Below are 15,260 nucleotides of genomic sequence, written 5' to 3'. Positions count from 1 at the left end.
AGCATCTAGTTCCCTCAAAACAAACTCCCTGAACTTCCAGAATAAAATATTCTTACAAAAATGTACTCTTGTAGCTAAACAAAAAGTAGCCGTTTAGTTTATAACAGTTATCTTACGCTATGAAATACAAAATACAACAAATTAGACAATGCACTATGCTTTAAATACCAGAGATGAGCCTCAACAATGGAGCCCGCGTCTGACAAATACTTTAGATAAGTCATTACGTCAAGCAGAACATAGGTTAAATTTTTTAAATTTTTAATGAAATGTTTAGACTTGTTTTTAACTTCCCAAAGTGTTTTTCAGATCTCAAAAAGGAAACTGATTCTATATAGCAGAACCAGCTTATGCTACAGCCGGTGTGAAATATGACTTCTTCGGAATCAGTAGACCAAATCCTGTTTACCGTGGAAGAAAAAAGAAAAACCTTGTATATGACTACTATAGCTTCAGCGAGATATTGTCGAATAAACTCCAGTACGGTGACTAATAGAAGATTCACTGGCCAGTAGCTGGATTAGATCCTTAAAAACACAACCGCGGGGTTCGCCCAGTTCCGAAGGTGTAAACAAACCCGTCGCCACTGCAGAAGGTAAACAATGAACCTGCAGCGAGGGTGAGGGGGCGGTCTTTGCCAACTACAGTCCCAGCCACCCGGGAAAGGGAAACGGGAATGAACTACAGCGTAAACCAGACACTTAACCATAGTCACCGCTTCTAGGTTTCACTACCGAATTATCAATGCTGCGGGTCCCCCAGGGCAGTGGGCAAAGAGAAAAGCAGTCACGCAGGCAAGCAAGAACCCAGCAGGTCCGGCTTCTGCTCTGGGGGACGGGGAGGGCAGGATGTGGTCGCTCTTCCCTCAGACATCCTCCGGCAACCTAAATAACAGCCTCTACCTCCCGCCGGCCGCCTCCAGGCGAATGGCTGCACGAGCTCCAGGACCGGAGTTAAACGCTTCCTCGGGGGTCCAAAGAACCCAGAGGGTCGCCGGCTCCGCTGAGTCCCGCTTGGCGTTCCCCGGCACCCGCCGCACCCCGAGGCCCGGAGAAAGGCGCGGGGCGAGGGAAGCGGGCACCGGGAAGGGGGATGGGTCCCGGGAGGCGGCCCCGGGCTCGGCTCTTGCGGGCCAGCAGGCGGGGCTCGGGCTCTGCCTCCCGCACCCCCGCCGGTCCCGTGCGGGGCCCGCCCCTGCCACCGGCCCCCGGCCCACAGCCCCCGGCTCCTCCCCAGCAGCGCGCCCTCCCTCGCCGGCGCCCGCGGCGCCCCGCGTTACCTCGGGTCAGATCCAGCGGGACGTTCTCCTCGCCGCTGTCATTCCGCCCTGCGCGAAACAGACACACAGCTCCAATTAGGATTCACTCGCAGGCCAGCGGCGGCAACCCTGGCTCCGGCCAGCGCCCCTAATCGCTCCCCTTGCCCACGGCCAGGGAGAGGCAAGAGCCAGGGGTCGCGGGCCCCAGGCGGTGGGGAGTGAGGGTTGCAACGGGCTTACCTCGTATTCGGAGGTTCTTCAGCGAGCGGCCGCGGCCGATCGCCGCCATATTGACGGGTTTCAGTCACAACACCGGAAACCTCGCCCAATCGCGCGAGAACCCCTTCCCCTCCCCGCGCGCCGCGCCCGCCCCCCGCGGCATCTCCCCCGCCCCTCTGCGGCGGCGGGCGGCGGGTGGTGCCGGCTCTGCCCGGGGCGTGGAGGGAACGTGGTTCCGACCCAGGGTCTCCATGGGACTCCCGGCGTGCGCACCCGTCCGCCCGCCCGCCTGGGAGCTCGAGGTCGCGGCTACACGCCTGGCCCTCCGAGAGCAAGTCTCCGGGAGGCGGTATTTCCCACGAGGGGAATCCCATTGATGGAGTTTGCAGCGTGGAGGATGCTTCCCCTCCAGTGCCGCGGTAACCGTAATCAGAGCCGAAGCGAGCTGGGAGGAGGCCGGGATGCGGCCGCTCGCCACCTGCGGAAACCATCCTGCCCCATCTCCAGCTTGCTTTCAAGCCTTCCCTTCCTTATTGATCAGTTCAAACGATGTTTATTAAAAAACAAAGCTGCGCACGGTTTTAACAACTCAAATCCCTTCCTAGAGTCGCTTTGCTCTAACCAAGTTAACATGTAACAAAGTTTGTTTTCCACCCTCGTTCTGACCACCGTGCTAAGCAGCTTTACACTTGATCTTCAAAACCACACTTAGCCAGGAGAACTTCTCTAAGAGGAAGTTGTCGGGTGGACGTTTCGTTTTCGACCGCCTGGCCCAGGCCGGGAGAAGGGAATTAACAAGCCGCTAGTGCGGGGTGGTCGTCCCGGACGGTGGGGGAGATTGTTCCCGCGCAGGCGCGGGCGCCGGGAGGCCGGGGGAGAGGGTTTCCTCTGCCTGCAACCGAGCAGACACAGCTGAATGCTGAGTTGGGTTTTCTGTCTGTGTAGCTCTTGAACACTGGCTGATGTAGATGTTGTGGGTTAATATTTTTTTATACATACACCTAATAATTATTAACTATAGAGATTTCAGTTCTGGAAACTTTTATCTAATTAATATATATACACCTGGCCTCTGACCCAGCAACTTTCTCTTAAAGTAGACTAACTTTAAAGAGAGGGTGAGTATTGTGCCGCCTCCTACTCCTTGTCTTTTTATTACGTGACTCTGGAAGTTAAACAGTGGAGATCTTGCTTTAACCAGCTCTCTTCTCACAGTTAACGCAATGTCCAGGATAAATAAATGTTCAACAAATAATCGGTTTGATGAGTAAGTGCCTTGGATTCCTTTGTTCCAGTGCTCTTTTTGCTGGTAAAAGAAAGAAAGAAAGAAAGAAAGAAAGCAAGCAAGCAATATTGGAGATATAATTGCCGTTGTTTATAATAGTGAGCAATTGGAAACACAGATGACCAAAGGTGGGACTATGCAAATTATTACAACCATTAAAAACGATGTAGGTCTAGTATATTTATGGAAAATAAGGTTCATGATTTTAAAGCAACAGATTACAAAATTCCCTTTTTCATACACGTTTAAAATACGTATAAATTAAAATTATATGTTATAAAATATTTTACATATCTATGTACATAGAAAAGAGTCTGAGAAGATATACATCAAAATGTTAACTAATTTTTTTCCTTCCAGTTGTCGAATTACACATACGGTTTTTCTTGTTTGCTGTCTATAGTCTAAATGTCCTGTAATTAATATATATCTAGTGTAAAATAAGTAAAAGTTATAAAAAGAAAAATAAAAGCAGCATACAGTAGCATCATCAGGAAAATAAAAGAGGAACACTGCTTCCTTAGACTATCATCTGTGCATATATTCCAGATCCTTTTCTTATTAATTAGGTCTACAATCAGATATCTGCTCCTAATGTTGCCCTTGTATTCAATGGTGCAACACAATTAGAATACTTTTTAAAAATTTCTCCTGACATAACTACTATAATTTTGGTAACAACAAACTTTGCTCTTGCTCTTGTAGCTTTTAGGTCTTGGTGCAAATTTATTTATTCTAGTTACAACCTAAGGCAAAAATTACAAAATTTGAGGTCTGGTTGGGACATTAAAAATTTGCATTTAGTCCTTCCATGTATCACATTTCACCATTTTAGAAAAGTAGAAATCCGTGGAAATTCTACCAGATTCTTAGAATTGTTTCAATGTTCAACCAACCCTTCTTATCCTGTATTTTGTCCCTATTTATTCTAAATTAACCCCTTCCCAATACAATTTAACTTCATCTTCTCCTCCATTCTTTCGTGAAGGTTGAGTACAACTAACTGATCCACTTTTACATTACTTAAGGTACAAGAAAGCCTGAATTTAATAACCTTTCATCTTTGTAACTGTACGTTCCTACTTAAAGATCATTATTCAACTATTCCATCTCTTTCAAGAGGAAAAAAAAATCATTTTTCCCCAATCTTACAATGAAACTAGTTTTTCTTCTATTACTATCTCAGTCATTTAAGTGGCTGTGTTCTTCACATTTGTTGTTAAGGTGAATAATAGAATTTCTGGTAAAAAGAACAAGTCTTAGTGTTTGCAAATGACACTCAACTGGGAAGTAGGAGTTTAGGTAAATTTTAGTAAAGAATACATTTCACAATGTTGTGTTTGCTTTTTAAACAATACATTATTGATTCAGCTTATTTGTTCGAATCTCTAAGTTATCTTCTATACTTGCCAATAGCTAGCCATTCCTCTTTTTGAAACTTGTTTTTCTTCCTTGTTTATTTTAGCCCACCCCTATGTTTTACTCCTTTTGTTTACTTCTTACTATTTCTCCAATTTTCCGGGTCATTTTGGTTCTAATCTGGTCATTGAGAATGTGACTTCCTCTTCTTAGTTTTCATTTCCCAACTAGGTTTCATTTGCTGTGTGAATGAAATGTCTTTTCTCATAGTATTAGTCACTGATAAAAAATGTTGTATGAGATTGGGTCCAGGACCACACCTCTGAGAGTAACTGCTTGATTCTGAAGATAAATGACTCCATTGATAATCACTATCTGGGTTCTATTCTCTATCCTGTTACACAAAGTTAATAATTCTAGTTTATAAACCAAATTTTATCAGTTTCGGGTACAGAGATAATGTTGAACAGAAACAAAGTCTTGCCAAAATCTTAGTTCCCTTTGTCTATCTGCCGTACTACACAGGCCATCCAAAGATAAAGCGAGTAAAAAACCACAACATTTGATGGCCTGTTTTTTTGGTAATTTCTCTTTATAGTTAAACCACATGTTTAAAATCTAGATAAAGAACACTAAAATGACGGGCAATGGACTAAAATCAAATGTTGTCATCTTGCACGGTGTTGATTATGAAGATTCAGCCTTGGTCTTGTTTGCCTTTTAATTGTTCCTTTAAATTTTAAGCTCTGTCTCAAAATAGCAGGAAGTAGCCTCTTAGTATAGTTCCTTTAAATTTTAATTTCTGTTCCAAAATCTCTTGAGAATTTCATTTTAGAAAAATTCTGTAAGGTATAAAGGCACTCTATAAAAACATTTTTAAATAGGGTATGAGCCTATGTTTGTGAAAGAAGGATACATACATTCAGAAAAAATTTGGAAGGGTATGCACTAAAATTTCAACAGTGATTATCTCTAGTAGAATTTTGAGTGGCTTTTATCTTTTTCATTTTAACTTTTCTAAAACAAATTTTTACTTATATAATTTTTTTAAGAAAAATTATTTTAGAGAAATTTTTCTGGCTATTATAAATCACAGTGATAAACATCTCATTATAATAATGTGCTAAGCAATGGACCTACCAAATTATTTGTATATGCCTCTCATCATTTAAAAAAGAACATTTGTGCACACACTCTGATACATATTATTTACTTTTTTTTTTTTTTTAAGATTTTATTTTTAAAGTAATCTCTACACCCAACATGGGACTCGAACGTACAACCCTAAGATCAAGTGTCACATGCTCTACTGACTGAGTCAGCCAGGCGCCCCTACTTTTTTTTTTAATTAAATAAGACATAAAACAGAAGAATGAAATAAAGATGGTTGAATGTAAATTTTAATGTTATTTTACTAATGACACTAATAACAACAATGGGGCTGGATATACTTTATTATTTTTTAAATTTCCTGTTTAATACTTTGTGATATAGCAATTGAAAAGTCCAATTCTAAGAAGAGTTTATTTGGATGTTCAGTTTTAGTAGCTGAAATCTCACAATATACCAAGTTGTTTTGTTTTTTTTTTTTAATGGAAGATCTACTCTACTGGCTGAAGTTTCTAAACCACACACTTGTTTTTGAATTCCACAATCAGTTATACAGAGGTTTTTTATGTAATTTGGCTAATAAATGCCCATCTTTCCTAATGTCAATTCATTTTTATAGCAAACTGGAAGGCATACCATTTAGAAATGTTTAGCAAATGATTTAAAAATGGTTTCAAAACTCTTCATCTGGAAGATTTTAGCAGGTTAGAAAACCGTTTCCATGGTTTTTATGTGTGTAGGTATAAAAATTTATATAAGTGACGCATTTATATTTTCAATTGTTTTCAGAAAAAAAAAAATCACAAAACTGTGGAAACGTTTCCAAGTATTTATTTTCTAAATGCTCCCTCCTCGCACAGATTTCTTTTGAAAAGTAATAAGATCTAGGGTGCCTGGGTGGCTCAGTCGGTTAAGCATCTGTCTTTAGCTCAGGTCATGATCCCAGGGTCCTGGGATTGAGTTCAGCAGGGCTCCCTGCTCAGCAGAGAGCCTGCTTCTCCCTCTCCCTCTGCTCCTCCCCCTGGCTCGTTCTCTCTCTCTCTCTCTCTCTCTCATGAGAAGTTTTACAGATTTTAAAATCTTTAAAAGAAAAACAAAAGTAGAAAGATTCTTAGTTATTGTTATCACATTTACCTCGAAGGGAAAGATTAGATTAAATACATTTTTTTAAAACATCTAATAGGGGGGCGCCTGGGTGGCACAGTCATTAAGCATCTGCCTTCCACTCAGGGCGTGATCCCAGCATTCTGGGATCGAGCCCCACATCAGGCTCCTCTGCTGGGAGCCTGCTTCTTCCTCTCCCACTCCCCCTGCTTGTGTTCCCTCTCTCGCTGGCTGTCTCTCTCTGTCAAATAAATACATAAAATCTTAAAAACAAAACAAAACAAAACAAAAACCAAACATCTGATAGATAACATGGTACTAGAAGCCACCAACCATTATGAAAAACAGTTTACCACTAAATAAATGTCAAACATCCTCATGGTGCAAAAGATTTTCATAGTCACTTTCTTTCTCTTTTCAGACAGAATTCAGCCAGTACCATAAACTAAGCCAAGTGTAGAAGCATCTATGCTTCTATCCAATTGCACAACAAAGTTTCCATATGCGTTTTGTTCAAATATCTTTTTCTTCAAGTCTTCAGGTTTTTGGTCCTTTTTTTTTTTTCTTTCTGTCTTGGTTGACCAATAGGACTGCATTTTAGTTTGTCAGTAAATTTTGTTCTTTGTGCTTTTTTTTTTCAGTCATTTTTTACCATAGCAGGAAATGCCAGTATATTCCCCACTGATATGTACCTTTTTGTCTGTTGCTAAGAATAAGTTCCTCTTTTTCCAAAGTATTAGATTCAATACTACATGACATCACACATCATTGAAAAAATATGGAAAACTATCTTCATGTTCTGAATGTTTATTTTTAAATATTTTGCAAATCAAATAGCTTTATACTATCATTAGCTAACATCTCAAAGACCAATATACACTTAGACTTAAGTAATAATAAAGGATAATCTACATAAATTCATATTTTACATGGCCTTAATCTCCATTTTAAAAAATTGTGGCTGACATTGTGACATCTGATTTCATTGCCATTGCTTTTTTCTTGTAATGATGTTGATAAAATGTTAATATCAGGAGAAAAGGTAACTGAGCTTCCATATTTTAAAAACTGTGACTTTATTACTTACAAAAGTATGTAACTTTTGTTACATATGCGCAGTTTCTTTGCAATATTCTTTTAAGCCAAGTTTCCATTTGATAAAGGGTAGTTTAAAATATGCCCTTTAAAATATGCCCCTTGGCCATATACCCAAGTGGAAAAATTTTTCAGGGAAGTGTAACTCCTCTGAGTTGCAGAACTCCCTATCTTCCCACAGGATACTTTCTATGACTCATGCTAATTTTACCTGCAAAAGCTGACCAAATGACTGCTCCATTGTTAAATCTGCAGAATATATATCGATAGTTTATTTTTTCTCTTCTTTTCTTTTTTTTTAGCTAAAGAAAATCTCCAGAATTTCTCCACCAGAAAACAAAAACAAAACAGTATACTAAAATTAGAGGAACAGTGTGAAAATAGAAAACTGGAAAAGCAGAGTTATCTAGAGGAGAAATGCCAATTGCATACCCATGATCTGAGATGAAGGCACTACCAGAGGTAGAAAAGCAGAACCTGAGACTTCTGCATTAAGCCCAGGATCCTAGAAGTGGACCAAAGTGGACCCAGGTTGTGGTGCCCCCTGGCAGCCAGCAGTAGCAATTACAAATTCTTTCTGGAGAAAAGTATGCAAGACGTCCGCTCCTAGGCTCTTCACAAATTAAGATCAAACAAATAAAAGTTCATACTCAAAGATCATCAAACTCATTGGAAAAAGTCACCGTAAGGAAGAATCAGTAGAAATAAAAACTATAACTCACGGACTTCAGATATTGATAATCGAATATAAAGGAACTACATTTGAAATGATTATTTTTAATGAAGAACTTCTGATTTCATCCATGATGGAGAATGTGTATTAAATTCACTTTCCCATAGTAAACAACTATAAATTTAGACAAAATATGTGAACAACTGTTTTTAGGCATTGGACAATAGGTAATGTGGCACTATGACCTTGAAATAAAAGAAACAAGGTGAACTCCACATTCTTTCTGGCTTTTTCCTGGGGACACCTTTCAAAACACAACGCAAAACTATGGAAACCAAATAGAGAACAGCTGTCTCGTAAGATGGAGGAAATAAAGATTGAAGTTCAGACATAAGGAGGCAATTGAAATTTGAGGGCAGAATACCAGAGAGGAGGAACCTGTACAGAATAGGAGCTCCAGAAACCTCTTGATTAGTTAGCAGAATTTTAAGCTGCACAAGTAGAGGGTGAGATTCTGGGGGCCTGTCAGAGAACAGCTCCTGGGGGCTCCAAACTAACTGAAGATTCCAGAGGTCGGTGGAAGATTGAAAAGACAATAGATCTTTAACCAGCAAGTAAAGAGCCTTTGGTAAACACCCTGAGCATTCAGTTAAGAACCCCCAGAAGGCTATAATTTAGAGAAAGGTTTGCATGGAGACCCCCAAAAGGTCATAACTTAAGGGAAAAGCTTCACTAGCCTAAAATAAATGCTGTTGCAGACATAGCCAAACAAAACCTAAAATCAAATCTCAACAGGATCAAGCTGATCTTCCAGTAAATTAATGAAGAGGGTAAAACCCCCAGAGCTCATTAAAAAGAAAACAGCAATAGCCAAACTCTCAAACACATAGCATTTACAATGTAAAGCATATAATAAAAATTGTACTAGATGTGAAAAATCAGAAGAATGTGAATCATCATCATGAGGAAAAAATAGTCATTGAATACAGACCAAGAAATCACACAGACATCAGAATGAGCAGAATTTTATAAATATGGTTAGAGATTTAAGAGAAAAGCAGGACGTAAGCAGTGATCAAATGGGGGCCCTTACTAGAGAAATGCATACTATAAAAAAGAACCATGTGAAAATTGTGGAAATAAAAAGCATATAATATAAAAAATGTAAAAATCCATCAGGCGGTGACACAAAAAAGGGGGAGTGGTCAGTGGGTTGAACACAGACCAACAGAAAGAATGAGGAAGAAAAAGACCAAAAAGAAAAAAGAAAACCATAGTTAAAAAAAATCAAACTGTCTGAAATACGTGTAATTGGACTCCCAGGAGAAGTGGAGAGAAAGATTACAGCAGAAAAAAAAGACCTGAAGAAACAATGGTTGAAATGTTCCAAATTTGATAAAAAATGTCAAGACACAGATCCAAAAAGCTGAATGAGTCACAAATAAACACAAAGAAAACCATTCCCAGACATATAATAGTCAAATTGCCAAATACCAAAGCTAAAGAGAAACATCTTTAAAGTGATCAGAGAACAAAAGGCAAATAAACTACAGGCAATAATAAGAAGAATTACTGCTGACATCTAGTCAGAAACAATGCGGGCCAGAACTCAATCAAATGACAGTTTTAAAGTGAAAAAGGAGAGAAATATCTAGATTCTATATCTGATAAGATCAATCTTCAAAAATGAAAGTAAAATAAATTTTCAGATTTTAAACAACTGAAATAAATTGTCATAAGCATGTGTTTTAAAATAAATGTTGAGGTTCTGCAGACCAAAAGGGAAATAATAGCAGATGGAAATGCAGATCTACATGAATGGACAAAAAAATGCAGAAAATGGTTTATATATAGGTAAATAAATTATTAGATAATTTCTCATTTAGAGCAAAGGCAATACAGTGTATTGTGTGTTTAAATTGTAGAAGCAAAATGCATGACAAAAATCGGACTGTTCAAAGGTTCTCATATTATATATGAAATAGTACAATATTAGTTCAAGGAAGGCAATGATTAGTTAAAAAGATATACAAATAAATTGCTACCTAGGAAATTTCTAGGAAATTCCTACATCAATTACCATATTAAAAGTAAGTAAATTATGCACTTCCTGATTTCAAAATTTACTACAAAACTGTAGTAATTAAGACAGTGTGGTATTGGCATAAGGACAGATAAAAGCAAGAAGCAGATAGATAGCTAGAAGACCTGAGTAATTCTATCAACCACTTTACCTGATTGACATTTATAGACACTCAACAACAGCAGAATACCCACTCTTTTAGAGTGCAGATGGAATATTCACCAAGATAGACCACAATCTGGGACATAAAACAAATTTTAACAAATTTGAAAAATTGAAATCATATAAAGCATGGTTTTGGACCTTAACAAAATTAAACTAGAAATCAATAACACAAAAAGGGCTAGAATAGTCCCAAATGTTTAGAAATTGAACAGCAAAAGGCACATTCCTAATTAACCCATAGGATGAAGTAGAAATTGAAAGGTAAAGGAAAGTGTATTTTGAATTATATAGAAATGAAAATATAACATGCCAAAATGTTTGGCATGGAGCTAAATCAGAGAAATGAATAGCATTAAATGTTTACACTAAAAAAATGAAGGTCTCGAATCAGTGGTTTATGTTTCTACCTTAGGAAAATAGGAAAACAACAGCCAATTAAATCCAAAGCAAGTAAAGGGAAGTCAATTTTTTAAAAAATGAACTAAAAAGCTGTTTCTTTGAAATAACTAATTGATAAATTTCTAGCCAGACTGATCAAGAGAAAAGAAGGAAGGGGCCGCCTGGGTGGCACAGCGGTTAAGCGTCTGCCTTCGGCTCAGGGCGTGATCCCGGCGTTGTGGGGTCGAGCCCCACATCAGGCTCCTCCGCTATGAGCCTGCTTCTTCCTCTCCCACTCCCCCTGCCTGTGTTCCCTCTCTCGCTGGCCGTCTCTATCTCTGTCGAATAAATAAAATCTTTAAAAAAAAAAGAGAGAGAGAGAGAGAGAAAAGAAGGAAGCTACAAATCACAAATAGCAAAAGAGAAAGAGAGGATATTACTAAGGAACCCTACAGATATTAAAGGACGAATGGACAGATTCCTTTAAAGATACAAAATACCAAAGCTTATTCAAGAAGTTATTTTGTAGGTATTAACAAAATGATTCTAAAGTTTATGGAAAGATAAAAAGTGTAGAATTGCCAACACAATACTGAGGAAGAACGAAGTTGGAGGACCCACATTATTTATTTTCAGGATTTACTATAAAGCTATGGGGAAGGCAGGGTCAATTTTAGACATAAATTAATTGAACAGAAACAAAGAGCTCAGATCCATCTATGCACACCTATGTCTATATCATCTCTAGCTCTAGCTCTGGATCTATCTATAGCTATGTGTTCAATTAATTTTTGACAAAGCTACAAAGGCAATTCAATGTAGAAAGGATAGTCTTTCAATAAATGGCATTGAATCACCTGGATAGCCATATAATAGATAATAAGCCTTGATCTACACCTCACACTCTATATAAAAATGAACTCAAAATGGATCATAGACCTAAATATAAAACCCCAAACCACAAAACTTCTAGAAGACAACAGGAAAAAAATCTGTGATCTTGGCTGAGGTGAAGATTTCTTAGATACGATACCAGAGGCATGGTCAGTATGAGAAAAAATGGATAGACTGGATTTCACCAATAGGAAGAACTTTTGTTTTTGGGAAGACGATTTTAGGAAAATAAAAAGACAAACTACAGACTGAGAAATTTTTTTTAATTGAGGTATGATTGACAAAAGGATTTCTACCATCAAGCTAACAACACCTTCCTTACCTCACATATTTACCATTATAGCTGTTGCTATTGCTGTTGAGAATTCTTAAGTTCTATTGTTTTAGCAAATTTCAATTACACAATACAGTATTATCATCTATGGTCATTATATGATACATTAGTTTCTCAGAACTTGTTCCCCTTTTTTTAAAATTTAATTTATTTGTTTTAAGTAATCTCTACACCCAACATGGGGCTCAAACTCATGACCATGAGATCAAGAGTCACATGCTTCATGGACTGAGCCAATCAGGTGCCCCAGATCTTATTCCTCTTCTAACTGAAAGATTGTAGCCTTTCACCAGCTTCTTTCTATTTCCCTCACCCTCCAGTTCCTGGCAATCACCAATCTACTCTCTGTTTCCATGGGTTTGGTTTTTAGATTCCACATATAAGTGGGATCCTGCAGTATTTGTTTTTCTCTGTCTGGCTTATTTCACTTAGCGTAATGCCTTCCAGTTTCATTCATGTTGTTGCAAATGGCAGGATTTTCTTCTTTGTAAAGGCTGAATAATAAATGTTATTAAATATGTAAAGACACTTAAATTGTTTTTATACCTTGGTTATTGTGAATAATGTTGTATGAACATGAGAGTACAGGTATCTCTTTGAGATAATGATTTGTTTCCTTTAGATATATACCCAGAAGTGAAATTGCTGGATTATATGGTAGTTTTATTTTTAATTTCTTTTTTTTTAAAGATTTTATTTATTTATTTGACAGAGAGAGAGACAGCCAGCGAGAGAGGGAACACAAGCAGGGGGAGTGGGAGAGGGAGAAGCAGGCTCCCAGCTTGATCCCAGAACACTGGGATCACACCCTGAGCCGAAGACAGACGCTTAATGACTGAGCCACCCAGGCGCCCCTATTTTTAATTTCTTGAGGAACTTTCATATCGTTTTCCATCTTGGCTGTACCAGTTTACATTCCCATCAGCAGTAATCAAATTTCCTTTTTCTTCATATCCTAGCCAGTATTTCTTATCTCTTGTCCTTTTGGTAATAGACATCCTAACAGGTGTGAGGTAATATCCCATCATGGTTTTAACTTGCATTTTCCTGATGATTAGTGATGTTGAGCATCTTTTCATGTACTTGTTGGCCATCTGTATGTCTTCTTAGGAAAAATGTTTATTGACATCTTTATTCATTTTAAATTGGGTTATTTATTTTTTATTTTTTATTCTGTTTTGGGTTTGGTTTGGTTTCTTTTGTTTTGTTTTGTTTGTTTGCTAGTGAGCAGTATGTGTTCCTTGTACATTTTGGATATTAACTTCTTATTAGATATGTAGTTTGCAAACATTTTCTCCCATTTCATAGGTTGCCTTTTTATTTTGTTGCTGGCTTCTTTTGCTGTGCAGAAGCTTTTGATTTTGATGTAGTCCTAATTGTTTATTTTCCTTTTGTTGTCTTTACTTTTGACTGATGACAACATGGCACAAGGAAATTTTTAGAAATGATGAAATGGTTCTATTTTTATTTATAGTGGTGGTTATGTGACACTGTGTGTTTGTTAAACTTACAGAACTGTATATTTAAAGGGTCAAGTTTAGCTGTACATAATTTCTACATCAGTAAAAAAATGAAAATAACAAAAACCGTTATTCCAAGGGATAGAAAATATATGGAGTGTAGTATGAGAAGGTCTAAAATACTTTAATAGGATTCGTAGAAGGAAATAATTGAGAGAATAAAAAGATCCAATATTTAAAGAGATTATGGTTTACATTTTTTAGGATTTGTGAAAGACAAAATTGGCAAATAGGGGAGAGAAAACATATGCCAATCAGGATAAATAAAAGGAAATCCACACCTAGACACTATATAGTGAAGACAAAGACAAAGAAATCTTAAAACAATTGCAGAAGAAAGACAACCTACGAGTCTAGAATTGAAATAATTGTAGTCTCCTTCGCAAATATAATAGATGCCAGGAGACAGAAAAGTTATCTTTATTTTTTTTTTATCTTTTTTTTATCTTTTTTTTTTTTTTAATGATTTTTTATTATATTATGTTAGTCACCATACAGTACATCCCCGGTTTCCGATGCAAGGCTCAATGATTCATTAGTTGTGTATAACACCCAGTGCACCATGCAATACGTGCCCTCCTTACCACCCATCACCGGTCTATCCCATTCCCCCACCCCCCTCCCCTCTGAAGTCCTCAGTTTGTTTCTCATAGTCCATAGTCTCTCATGTTTCATTCCCCCTTCTGATTACCCCCCCTTTCTTTATCCCTTTCTTCCCCTACCGATCATCCTAGTTCTTATGTTCCATAGATGAGAGAAATCATATGATAGTTGTCTTTCTCTGCTTGACTTATTTCACTTAGCATTATCTCCTCCAGTGCTGTCCATGTTGTAGCAAATGTTGAGAACTCGTTCTTTCTGATAGCTGAGTAATATTCCATTGTATATATGGACCACAACTTCTTAATCCAGTCATCTGTTGAAGGGCATCTCGGCTCCTTCCACAATTTAGCTATTGTGGACATTGCTGCTATAAACATTGGGGTGCATATGGCCCTTCTCTTCACTACGTCTGTATCTTTGGGGTAAATACCCAGTAGTGCAATGGCTGGATCATAGGGTAGCTCAATTTTTAACTTTTTAAGGGACCTCCACACTGTTTTCCAGAGTGGCTGTACCAACTTGCATTTCCACCAACAATGTAGGAGGGATCCCCTTTCTCCACATCCTCTCCAACAATTGCTGTTTCTTGCCTTGTCTATTTTTGCCATTCTAACTGGCGTAAGGTGGTATCTCAGTGTGGTTTTGATTTGAATTTCCTTGATGGCTAATGATTTTGAACATTTTTTCATGTGTCTGTTAGCCATTTGTATGTAGAAAAGTTATCTTTAAAGTGGTAAACAAATAAAACTGTCAACCAAAGTTTCTGTACTTATAAAAAAAAATCTGTCTTTAAATAACATGAAAAATAAAGATATTTTTAGATAATCAAAAAGTGGCAGGGTTCACCTCCAAAAGACATGACCATTGAAGCTTTCATTATATGTATTTCAAGAAGAAGAAAATGGCCCTGGAAAGATAGTCTGAAATAAAAGAAACAGTGAGGAGTAAAAAATTGGTAAATCATGTAGACACATTTAAGCAAATGTAGTCCGTATTTAATAACAATATTTAAATACTGGGGATTAAAAAGGAAAGAAAATACTACAGTAATGGCCTGCCATTAAGGAGTGGGTGATCTTAGCTAAACAATCTAAAGCTCTCATGTGGTTTGAGGGAGGAGTTAAGTAATTGATCAGCTTCAGACTTTGTGAAGTTTGCAGGAAAAAATATAAGGGGAATC

General features: G+C 37.9%; 1 protein-coding gene across 2 annotated transcripts in view; it reads right to left on the bottom strand.

Annotated features, from left to right (window-relative positions):
• The window catches only part of RICTOR (RPTOR independent companion of MTOR complex 2), a 111,811-nt gene extending 110,239 nt beyond the window's left edge, over nucleotides 1–1,572 (bottom strand). For both annotated transcript variants that reach the window (XM_040630489.1, XM_040630490.1), the window contains exons 1-2: nucleotides 1,499–1,572; nucleotides 1,280–1,327 (exon numbers count right to left, since the gene is read on the bottom strand). In XM_040630489.1, coding sequence (XP_040486423.1) covers nucleotides 1,280–1,327; nucleotides 1,499–1,547 — 97 coding nt within the window. In that variant the 5' untranslated portion in view covers nucleotides 1,548–1,572. The remainder of the gene's footprint in view (nucleotides 1–1,279; nucleotides 1,328–1,498) is intronic.
• Between the last annotated feature and the right edge of the window lie 13,688 nt (nucleotides 1,573–15,260).

Source organism: Ursus maritimus, unplaced genomic scaffold (genome assembly GCF_017311325.1).
Source record: "Ursus maritimus isolate PB19 unplaced genomic scaffold, ASM1731132v1 scaffold_15, whole genome shotgun sequence".
In the NCBI taxonomy this organism is placed as follows: Eukaryota; Metazoa; Chordata; class Mammalia; order Carnivora; family Ursidae; genus Ursus; species Ursus maritimus.
Note: the sequence above shows the minus strand (reverse complement) of the source record. Positions and strands in the feature narration are given on the sequence as shown.